Source organism: Manis pentadactyla, chromosome 18 (genome assembly GCF_030020395.1).
Source record: "Manis pentadactyla isolate mManPen7 chromosome 18, mManPen7.hap1, whole genome shotgun sequence".
NCBI lineage: Eukaryota > Metazoa > Chordata > Mammalia > Pholidota > Manidae > Manis > Manis pentadactyla.
Window position 1 is genome coordinate 15,430,248 of NC_080036.1, and position 12,479 is coordinate 15,442,726.

At 42.7% G+C, this 12,479-nt stretch overlaps 1 protein-coding gene across 5 annotated transcripts in view; it reads right to left on the reverse strand.

Moving 5' to 3' along the window:
- OTUD7A (OTU deubiquitinase 7A) overlaps positions 1-12,479 on the reverse strand; it is a 344,700-nt gene that overhangs the window by 89,862 nt on the left and 242,359 nt on the right. For all 5 annotated transcript variants that reach the window (XM_057494657.1, XM_057494658.1, XM_036878692.2 and 2 more), the window contains one exon: positions 2,240-2,422. In XM_057494657.1, coding sequence (XP_057350640.1) covers positions 2,240-2,422 — 183 coding nt within the window. The remainder of the gene's footprint in view (positions 1-2,239; positions 2,423-12,479) is intronic.

The following is a 12,479-nucleotide window of genomic DNA, read 5'->3' on the forward strand; positions in this document are numbered from 1 at the left end:
CTAATCCAATTCCAACCAGAATCCCAATTTTAAGGCTTATTTGGCAGAATAAGTATCCAAAAACAGTGAAAAATGTTTGGAAAAGAATTGCAGTGAAGTGACTGAACTTTGCAGAGAATATAGTGCATGAAATGACTTGAGTCCAGTAGTAAACTATGGATGGACAGACACATCTGGAAACAGATCCAAATGTATTGGGAAATTTAACATATGGCAAAGTTGGTATTATAATTCAGTGGGAAAAGGATGCTTTATTCATTAAGAGTGCTAGAATAACTCACTCGATGCAGAAGAAAGCAAGTCTAGATCCTTAGCTATTACTTATAAAAATTTCAAATTGACTAAAACACCTCGGAACAAAATTTTAAAACAAATATAGGAAATTATTTCAGTAGCTGTATTTCAGGGGACTTTCTAGAGCCAGAGAGGACACCTGTCAGCCACAAATGCATAGTAATGTGAACATTTTGTATGGAAGAATATGCTGTAAACAAATTCATAAAGCAGGAAAGACACATACATATACATATATAAAAATAATACATTTGAGTCTTAATTACAAAGAATGCTATAAATTGATAAGAAAGATCAAACAAATCAATAGAGAATCAGCAAAGTATATGAACAGACACATCATAGAAGGGGAAAATACACCTAGCTAATGAGCAAATGACAAGATCTAAGTAAAAATAAGGCCAGTTTTCACCCTTCAGAATAGAAAAGCAATGTAAGAACATGACATGAACATCCAATGCCAGCAAGAATAAAGGAAAACACCCAGTTTAATATGTGGTACAAAGAAATGTGTTTGGGGAAAATGTCCTGTAGTTATTAAATTAAAAATATACAAGTGTTGGCACAATAAATCCCCTTTGGGGATGCTAACTTACAGAAATAAAAGCACTAGTATGTAACTTTATAGGTATAAAGTTGTTTATTTGAGCATTGCTCATAGTGTCAAAAACAACCAACCACAAAAAAAAGGAAAAACCAGAATTACCATTAATATAGGAGTGATTCAAAAATTTTTGTAGGCTGTGATCTAAAAACAAAAAACAAAGTGAACAAACCATCAAGAGACTCATAGACACTGAGAAGTGACTGGTGATTACCATGGAGGAGGGGTTGGGGTGGGTGGGTGAAATAGGTGGAAGGGATAAAGAGGCAAAAACCTCAGTCATAATATAAATTAGTCATGGGGATGAAAGCACAGTATAGAGAATAGAGTCAATATTCTGTAACGTCTTCCTATGTTGACAGTAACTAGACTAATTGGGGTGAGCATTTAATAACGCAGACAACTGTCAAATCACTATGTTGTATACCTGAAACCAACATAATATTGTATATTGACCATACTTCAATAAAAAAAGCATAGGAACAGGCAATACACAAAGGAAAATGTAAACAGTGTTCATCCATCCACTCTGCAGGGAAAAGTGTGTCTCACTAAGCACCAAAACTCAGATGCTAGTGCCCTCGGTGGAGACAGATAGACTGAACAGTTGTAAACAGATGTTATTAAGTAAATCCTTTCACTAAAAAAACAAAAATTATTGTATGCTGTGGAATAAAATATTGTGACTATATTTCTGATTTCTTCTTCACGGAAGCAAGTGACCTGCAAAACATTGTGTGCCTTTGACGCAGAAGAGTTTGCATTTGGAACAAGCACCGCGAGAGGAGCAGCAGACAGGCCAGGACCTTATCCTTGGTCATTGCTTCAGTGAGATTTGAGATGTGGGGAGAAGAAAGTGCTGAAGTTTTCTTTCTATATCTTTGTATTGTTTCCTTTGTTATAATAAACATACCTGACTTCTGTAATTAAGAAAAAGAATAGAGAAAAAAACGGAACACATGGGACAATGAACACTGGTGCTGAGCAGATCTGGAGACTACGCTGTGTGGAAATGACTGAAGGCACTAGAGATGTTTGGGCTGGGAAACCAGGACTCCGGAAGGCAGGCTGGCTTCTAATCACGCGGGGTCCTAGAGAACTGGACTTACTCTCCTGCTTTGTGAGGCATGAAGAGAAGGGCATTTCAGCTCAGTGCAGGAAGGACAGTGATAGCCCGATGTGCCTGCAGTTGGGAGGTGATGACCTCACCATTTTTTGCACCTGTGCTCCCCTCCCCCTTCTGCTCCCCCCCTCCCCCTAACCCAACCCTACAACTCCCCTGCAAGCCAGGGCATGATGGCCCAAAGGAGCTGTGCCTGGGCTCGGCCCCTCAGCTGGTACCTTGGGCAATGTCGTCTTGCCTCTGCAGGCAGGGCCGCTCCACCTTGGGCCCCGGTTGGGGCTGCTCTCGCTCTGGCTGCTTGGGGCACCTGCCCTCATTGAACACATGCGGCAGGTTCGCTGTGTGTACCTGTCGGAGTTGTTCATAGTCACTCAGAGCAGCTGTCAGGTCCCAGTTTTTGCCTGTGGACAAGAAAGGACAGAAATTGCAGTAGTAAGGGTCTCATTGTGGCAAAAAACTATGCAAGAAGGGTTTCTCATTAGCATGTTAACTAATGAAATTTCCACCTGTAGTTATTGTTTTTCAAGGGGATAAAATGTCCTGATGCATAATCTCTAAAAGTAGAATTTTACACCCACGACTGATGTCCCTGCCGTCCCGTGGAAATACGTGACTACTCTCCTAGCCTTTAGGTTCTCTCTCTCTCTCTCTCTCTCTCACACACACACTTCAAAACATTACAGTCCTAATTACCATATCCCCCTTAGAAAATTAAGTCTGTAGAGCTTTCTCTTAAAAGAACTCCCAAATTCTCTTCAGGCTTTTGTTCAGAGTTTTACCTTTTCTTCTAGATTTGCTATAAGAAAAATGGAAGCTGGGGGATTTCCTGTGTGAAGCTTTAGTGGGAGGCAGACCTCACAGCTCAGAGGCTGAACTGGGTGAGATGCCTAGACTGGTGTGCCAGGCCTGGGGTGAGCCGTCAGCAGGACCCCCCGCACTGGGGTGGTTGCTCGGTGTCGGAGCAGATTCTTCACAGCACTAGGGGCAGCTATTTTGGTGGGGGGAGCCGGAACTCACCATGGGGCTCTAATCCCTGCCTCTGAGAGTTGGCGGACTTCTAGTGGACGGAAGGAGGCATCACACACCGCATCCGATTCATTAGGCATCATGCGTTTTTTGAAGACAAAGAATTAAAAGCCTTACTTTAATTTTAAAGAGTGGATAAAATCTTATCCTCTCCTGGTTAACTTTGCGCTATTAATTAATTAATACTTATTAATTATATTGACTAATTATATGCCGAATTATGTTGTATATACAATAGAACGAGGCTTTAACGGTATGAAAGAATCTGGACATCTTCCTTTTGTCTTTCTACTTCTTTCCAGTATATGCTTGATACAATCAGTCATTGTATGTGAGTTATATCACAGGGTCATTTACAATTTCGTCATGTTTTCTTCCACAGTCAACTAACAAAGACACAATAGAAGCATCTCTGCACCAGCTCAGGGGCCATGAAAAGCCCTCTGAACCATCCGGGCCACCCAACAAAATGCAGCGGGGGGGCCTGGTGGGGTTTCTGTAAGCGGCAAGAGGTGGGGGTGTTGATGTGATGCGGCCCCGCTGGTGTTGGTAATGGTGCAGCAGCAGTGCTCGTGGGGGGACTTCCACGGGGCGGCAATGGCAGCATCGGTCTGGGGAGCTAAATGGAACAACTGTGAGATGGCACTATCCCTCTTCCACGTGACTCATGATCACAGTGCACACACACCACCTATGGGCTCAAAAGCTGGCATTTTCAAGGGACTATCAGCCGGGAGCTAATGTTCCAGGGCTCAGGTTCCAAGAAGAGAAAGACAAGACCTTGCCTTTAGGGAAATTATGCCCTAGCAGGACAATGACCTGAGTGGGCACCTTGCTCTAAGGCGGGGCTGAGGGAGGCAAATGCTAAAGTGAAGGTCAAAACTGCTGAGGAGGAAGGTCAAGGGGAGGGGAAGTAGAAGAGGAACACTGCATCACTGTGGCGTGCATGTGAAGTGAGAAATCACATCAGCATGATGAATCCTGGCTGTAAACAGGGGTGGGAGAGCAGAGACACAGTCCTGAGGAGCTTGGGGTGCAGCCGGTGGTATCAGCAACCCCAAGCCACAATGAGGAACAGACACTAATCTGGTTGGTCACAAAGAGGAAACGAGGCTGAGAATGGTTACAGCATGTACCCATAGTCCTCACTGTGCCTGCATGTGAACCCTGCAGTCTGGTTCTTCCCACTGAGCTGCATCTCCCCTGCAGGGCTGCCCTGGCATAAGACCTGATCGTGGCTGAGCTGTGGACCCCAGCCCTGCTGGCCAGGCACTGCTATGGGGAGCCAGCCCACTCTCACCCCACCAAGCTTCTCCCATCCAGGGGGACGGAGCCTGCTGCTCCTGCCTGTCCCCTCCCAGAGACCCTTCCCAGAGGCTCCCATCCATGGTTCCCAATTCAAGACATTCAGGGCCAAGTGTGAAGGCAGGACCACGGTAATCATGTGTGACCTCCCTGGGCGGGTGCTGCAGGCAGGCCTTCAGGGCGAGGGCACGTTCCCACTGCATGCATCCGTTAGAAGGGCAGCAGGGACAACACCACGGAGGCATGTGTCTAGCCATCAGTAAAGGGCCGTCCACTCCGCTCTCCTCCCCAGTGACCTCTCACTGCTGATTTTCCAACTCGCTCTCGCCTCCCTCGTAGTCTTCTATCATCACCTCAGCTCGTGCCCACCTGGCAACACATCCGCCCTACATCCTTAACCAGGGAGCACCCTGGTGCTAATCTGTGCTGCGCCTAGTGGCACACAGAGATTCAGTGAGTGCTGGATGGGAGTGGAGATGGAGGGGGAGTGGTGGGGGGCACTGTTCCCGAACGCCCAGATCCCAAATGCTCCCTGCTGAGGTTTCAGAGAATTCCTCAAGGCATCAGTCCTTCAGCGTCCATGCATGTGGGAAGGGCCCAGGAGGCCACTGAGGTGGGAGTAAAACAAGATGGACAACAGACACACTCGCCAGTTATTCAGGGGGTCAGAGCCCCTTAAGAAATGCTTCCCACTCTGCACATTTCCGCAGATGGCGGCCGGAGAACCAGGACTGAGTGGCGATTTAGGCGTGCATGGGGGCTGCCCCGTGACTACTTGGGATTGGTGGGGTGTGCGGGTTGTACCTAAAAGCAGGAAATCCAGAGGATGGGCACAGTAGTGGGTGCCCGGTGGCCTGCAAGTGGGGTTCGGTGCTCAGAGAGCATATGGCTCAACTCCCTTTTCCATTTTAAGTCCTGGAGAGTCCGACAGGTGCCACCCAAGTCAGGACGAGCAGTGAGGCACAGAGGCCCACAGTGGCCTCCCCACCACGGTGATGGAGGGGCTGAGGCCCAGATGGGGTCTGTAGGCTAGGGCGGCCACTGACGCCAGGACTCTCCTTCTGAGGCAGGAACTGGTCCAGCAGAGCAGTCAAAACCCCGGGGTGTCGGCCCGATTCGAGCCCCAGCTGCTTCACTGACAGTGACTAGAGCATCTGACCCTGTGAAACAGGTGACTTTCCTGTGCACTTTGGGATAATAAAATCCATCTAAAGCGAATTCTTAGGAAGGTTAAGTGAGACTAAGGGATAATGTTTGTAAGGCTCTTGGCATATAACAGCATTATGACCACTCAATACACTTTTGCTTATGTCCATCTTCCACCACTTATGGTTGAAATACAGCTAATAAGTGATGGAACTGAGACTCAAAACCTAAGCTTTTGGGGCTACAGTTCCCTGCCCTCATTTTGGCCCTCATGGCTTCTGGTTATGGACTATCCTTCCCACCACCCTCCCTTGCCCACCCGTCAAGACCCTCTATAAGGACCCACCCTCATCTTCGCCTGCAGCCTCCGCCCTCCATTCCCACCCCGCCGAAGCTGCCAGCTGCTGGGTCTTACTCTCGCCCCCATGCCCTTACCAATCCATGTGGAGTTCTCATTCAAGTGGCACTAATGCCACATCCTAAACACAGCAGGCCGTACAGCTCTTGGGGACACAACAGAAGGCCTCATTCTAACATGGACATTTTGACAGTCCTTTCTATCCCCATGTCTAAACACTTAGTGTCCCTTTTTCTGGGTCCTTTGCCTTTTTCTCCCTTAAAACATATGGGTTCTCCCATTTTCCTTCTTGCTCTTCTTTTCCTCCTTTAATGTGTATCCTCTTTTGAACATTAGATCCCTCCCTATGTGAATGATCTGAAATCTAGTTATAATTTATAGCCCAAGCTTCAAGGCCAAGTAACCAACTATGGCAGACGGTGGCTGACTACCCAGTTTCTATTCCCCTCTAATTCTATGGGCACAGAATCTTAACTTATTTGAGATAGAAATTCACATGGTGAGAAATACTCTCTTTTCTCTTGTAGCCAACCTGAGATCTTCAAAACATGTTCCTGTTGTCCTGTCCTTCTATATTCGCTCATTTTGTTGCTTCATCCAGTGATATTTTATCCAAGCAGCAGCACAGTATAACTACATGAAGAAGACCTCAATCCAAAGACTTCAGAGACTAAGGAAATTGCCTGTTTCATTTTTCTGCCAGGCCACACCTCAATTTGTGCTTATCACGATACAGCAGGTGACTGGATGGCTAGCAGGCACAGGTTTCATGACGACCAAAACCTCCAGCACCATTTACTGATGAAATATTGTGCTTTAAACTTCTAATTCATCTGAGTTTTTATTGTCTTAAGAAGAACATCAAATGGAGCTAGATCTCAAATGTAACATATGGTTTTGGTTGTCAGAGAGGTGTGCTGCTTTAATTTAGCACAGAAGCATCACATCTATGAAGGAAAACCATGAATCAGAGACACTATGAATCAAAGTCACAGGAAGATGTGAAACAGGAACTGACTAAACTTAGGGGAAAAAAAGAAAAAGTCACATCATTTCAGAAATGAAGTTACATTATAAGGAAGCGAAGAGAAAACAGGTCACAGCACAGTAAAAGAGAGGTAAAAATGAAAAATAAGTAAAGTGGACAAAATGAAACAAAAATAAAAAAGCAAAGGCTTAGAAATGGTAGATATAGAATATAGAAGAAAGAAATACAATATACACATAATCGGAGCTCAAAATAAGACATCTAAAATAGTGGAAAGGATAAAAAGAATTTAAAATCTGTAATTAAAAAAGCAAACTTCTGATGCAAAGATTTGGTTCTACATATTGAAAGAGCACAAGATACATCCTTATAAAATCATTGTGTTTTAAAGATAAAGAGAATTCTTTGAATATTTATGCAAAAAGAAAAGGAAATCAGGCCAGTAACATACTTCTTGGCAACAACATTCAATGCCTGAAGACAACGGGGCCACACCTACGAGATACTGAAAAAAAGAAAGACATGTGAGCTAAGACAGTTTTATAACATTTTGGCTATCCTTTTATGTATAAAGGCTACAGACAAGCCATTTTAAACATGTATGAGTTCCAGAAATATTACACAAATGGATCTTTTCTTGAGAAAACTAACAGAGGATGAATGCCAGTTAATCAAGGGATGAATGAGAGTTTGGCAAAGGGATGGATAACCAAGCAGCAGTAAATTTACTTAACTGTACATGTAAGAAAAAGCAGGGGTAGAGATACAAGTGACAGAGAGAATGTCAGTGTTCTGCCAAAGCAAAAATGGCTCAATCAGCAAAAATGGTAGAAGGTAGAAAGTAGAATCAATGTTAACAGCTGCCTTGGATATAATACATGCAAGTACAAAATAATACTGAAGTTGACAGATCAAATATAAATATGTAAACATATTTAACAGTGCAAGGGTAAACACTAAGAACAGATAAAAGATATATTACTGGCTAAATGAGGGGGGAAAAGAGAGAGGGGAGAGAGGAAGAAGAGACCAGCTAGTTTTATTGAGGCAGATCTTAAGAACCAACTAATATTGTTTAAAGAAAAGGGAAAATAGCATATTATATAAAGGTCGAATCTTAAAAAGTAGCCACTAGGTTAAAAACACAATTTCTCATTGTCAGAAACATATTTTTAAATAAAAAAGATAATAAAATACACTGGAAGACATTTAAAATGTTGATTTATAAAAACAGAAAATACAACAGATCTAAGACCCATCATAACTGTTACAGCAATGAATTTAAACAGGCTTAATGCAATTATTTAAAGAAAAAGATATTCACATGACCTCAAAGGGCAAAGACTATTTGCTGTATATAAGAGACATATCTAGAGCTAAATGATGCAGAAAGGTTGCTACTAAAAGGGAAGGATAATGGTTCATCAAGTTTACGAAACAAAGACAAAATCATGTAACCATAACAACAAGGAACAATACAGGAAGCATACTCATATCAAACAAAGTGAAATTCAGGCCCAAAAGCATTATTTAAGATGAGGAATACTATTTGTCAGGCTAAAGGGTTCAATTCACCATGGAAATGTATTAATCATCCTTTCAATTTTCTGTTTTTGAAGTCTTGCTGACCTGGGAGAGACCGTCCTTCTCTGGGCTGTCTAATTCCCAGGAAAAACAAAACTACTCCCTTGAGAATGTGCCTTTCATAATTAAACGAATCCTTCCAAGCCCACATGCTAACAACCAACTTTATCAGGCTTTCTGGTGCTAATGCTCCCCTGTGCTAATCACCAGGGCAGGCACAAAACATCTAGGGATGGATGCTGCACCTTGAACCTAATGAAATGACTAAAACTAGCCAGCCCGATGACTGCTGAGCCCGCTTGCTGTGTCTCACCTGCTCCTTCCTGCAGAAGCCATGATAAAGGCTCTTGCCCATGTTCCCCCTCACCCCCTCTTGCCTCCTGACTGACCCTGGTGGTTCCCCATGTGGCACTGTGGGCTGTGCCTCCTGTTTCTAGGGAACTGTGGGTAAAATTTCATCCTTCATGACAGTCATTCTCGCGTCTGTGTGTCTTGCCATAACTGACTAAAACAAATCCCAGGTACATATCGAAACAGAAGGCACTAGAGGTATGAATCTATGCATACTCAATACAAAAGTAGAAACTTTATAAAGCAGAGATTACCATCAGATAAACACACTGACAAATACCATTAAGGAGAGAATGCCAGAAATTGCAGGACACATAATTGTAACGTGGGGGAAAACAGCCTCCAAACCTGAGTGGCTGTAACAATAAAGGTTTGCTTTTTCCTCATGCCACGAGTCAGCCGCCCGTTGGTTGAGCTCTGTCACTCCTTCTTGCTTCAGGATTCAGAGCAGCCACTCCTAAAAACTACCTGTCAGTGTTGCAGTGGGGCAAAAAGCCCCGGAGCATCTCCCATTAACAACCAAATATTTTGGCCCCGAAGCGACCTCTCACTTCTGTTACAACCCATGGTCGAAACTAGTCCCAGGGTCTCGTCCAACCTCAGGGACCAGGAGGGCCATTCTCCCATTTACTCACTAGGGGGAGGCAGAGTGAGGGACACAGTCCTTGATGAGCACTCAGGACTGACGTACGGGATGTAAATTGCATACATGGAAAAAATAACCTTCTTATATAAACAAAAACTAGTAGGAGGATACAATGCAACTAAAAGAATGTTGAGAAATAAATTTAAAAGAGAGGTGTAAAACACACATGTGGAAAACTTGAGATAGCTCTGAAGGGCACACTAGCAGAATCACACACAGTATGTTCCTTGTTTGGAAGACTCAGTAGCATTATTTCTTCTTAAGCTAATTTATAAATTTGATATGATCCAAACACTAAACTATAAGCAGGGTGTTTTTTTCTTCTTAGAACCAGATAAGCTGACTTTAATGTTCATTTGGAAAACTAAGCAAGAATAACCAGGGACCCTCAAAAACATAACAGCAATAAGGCAGGCAGAGAGCGCTTGCAGCTGCAGAAACCTACCCTACTGCCTCAAGGTCTGTGTATGAGTGATCAGATAAAACAAGAGACGTAAGGGTAAACCCCAGAGAGACTTAAATGCATATGAAATGTCAAAAGGCAAATGTCATTCTGAGAAAGTATTTGCAATTCATATCACACACAAGGAGTCATCTGTGAGCAAGGTCAGTTTCTAAGAAAATCTAAGGACATGCAGGCAGCAGGTTGGGGACGGGGCAGGGGGACTGGACAGAGGCAGACCTATCATGAGGGGGTGTAAGAAGCATCCTCGGCACCGACGGGCAGCAGAGGAACAGGGAGTCTGTGTTGTGGCAAGGGGCCTGGCTGTTATGCCCGGACCTAAAGAAGGCACTGGATGGGGGTGGCTGCCCCCAGCATAAGGAGAACCTTTAGCAAGGTGACTTCCTTTGGCTGGGACCAACAACCGACTCACCCGTGAGCCATCAGCTGCTGCGCTCTGCACTCCAGCAGGAGTGCCTGGGCCCTGGAGGAAGGGGTCTGGGCACAAGAACAAATGCCACACCCTTTATTTTCTCCTGTCGTGTGTGCATGTGTGTGTGTGTGTGTGTGTTTTGCCCAGAACCAATAAGGAAAAAAAAAAAGATTAACACAATGACTCAAAAGATACACAAGCAAAGGACGTGAGCAGAGAGTTCATGGAAAAGTCATTACAAATGGTCTTTAAACATATGAAAAGAGGCTTAATTACTTTAACAAAAGAAATGCAAATTACAAATACAGAGAGAAACCATTTTACACATATCAGAGAGGCAAATTGCAAAAGTTGGCAACCCACCTGGTGATTAAGTTTGTGGGTAAACAGGCTCACTCATCCACTTGCTGGTGGACGTGCAGAATGATCTAAGCCCCAAGCAAGGTGGTTTCTAGTATTCGTCACAGTTACAGTGCATTTACCCTGTGACGCAGCCATCCTACTTCTGGGATTTTATCCTATATAAATACCTATGCACATAAAAATGAGGTATGTACAATATAATCATTGCAGCACCATTTATAATAGCAAAATAATTGAAACAAGCGGTGTCCATCCATAAAAGAATATTTAAATATAAATAAATAAATAAACAAAAATAAAAAATAGTCCAAATAATAAATAAATAAATAATAAAAAATAAAAAGATAGTCCAACTAAACATAATGCTAATGCTTTCCTTTTGCATGAAGGAATGATGAGGCTTCCATGAAAAGATCTCTAGCACACATTAGAGAGTGAAGTAAGCAAAGGGTAAAATAATCATCATCTTATATTTTAGGTAAGGATAGAAATACATACGTTATTATGTATTATGTAAAATATGTATTTTATATGTTATATAGACTATATATATTTCTATGTATATAAATAAATGCTTGCTTGCATCTGTATATATAAATACTGGAAGGACAAATAAAAAGTAACACATTGGTGACACAGGTCAGAAAGGAGGTGGGTACAGGGGACAGAGGGGATGCAGTATTTTCAATGTGTTCTTCCTTTCAGTTTGGAGCTGTTTGAATAAATTAATTATCTAAAGCAAATAGTATACACAATTAAAAGAAAATAAAAATTTTTTAAAGGATTAAAAATTAATTACCCAATATTTTAAGTGGATTAGAGTGAGAACTTTTTCATAATATTTAGTCTGCCATACTGCCAGAAATGGAAGATCTCATTTATATTTGCAGGCAACAATTTACAATTTCCTGGCTATTAAATACAGACAGAAATAGAAAGAACCAATTGAAATAACAGATCCTCTAAGCTAGCTGGTATTTCTAAGGTCAGATTTAATTAGCTTATTTTTATAGAAATGTGGAGAAGAAAATTAGCTCAAAGGCTGCTTCAACGAATCTTCTAATAGGTCATAGCTCACCAGATGCTTCTGCAAATATAACAAACATAATAATGATATAACAAAATTGTATGACTGATATTTTGGTATTTTTGATGTAGAAAACTTAAAGAAACATTTCGATTTTGTATGCCGCTGCCTATTATAGAGTGTAGTGTGAGCAACACATTTAAACCAATGTTGAAGGATGAGAGAATATAAACTTGCACACCTTCACCCTTTGACTTGCTGTAAAATGTTTTTTCTGAGTACCACTCTACTGAAGCAGCACTTTTCTAGACCACTGACTTCAATGTAGATAAATCCAAGGTCACTTCTCTGTCCCCATTAAATGTAGCTGACCTCTCTCTTCTTGAGTCACTCTCTTCTGTTTGGGGGGAGGTTGAGGAGGGGGATCTAGTGTACCACATGGTGATGTCATTTCCTTCTTACTTCTTCCAAGACACCACACTCTCCTAGTTATCCTCGCAGTTCAATGGTTGCTCTGTTCCTCTCCCTTTAACAGCACCTCTTCCTCCTTTAGTAAATCTCTAGTCATTCCTCAATAGTCAGATCTGGGCCAAACTCTGTTGGGAGGTATGAAAAAGAAATTTTTACATCTGGATTAAAAGAATGAAGACTTATGAGGGGAGATGGACCTGTGCTGTTATTCCTTGCTCTTACTGGAATGCAGACATGATACCTGGAGCTGCAGCAATCATCTTGCAGATATGAGGTAACAAGCATGAACACGAAAAGGCCAAAGGCTGAGAAAGGCTG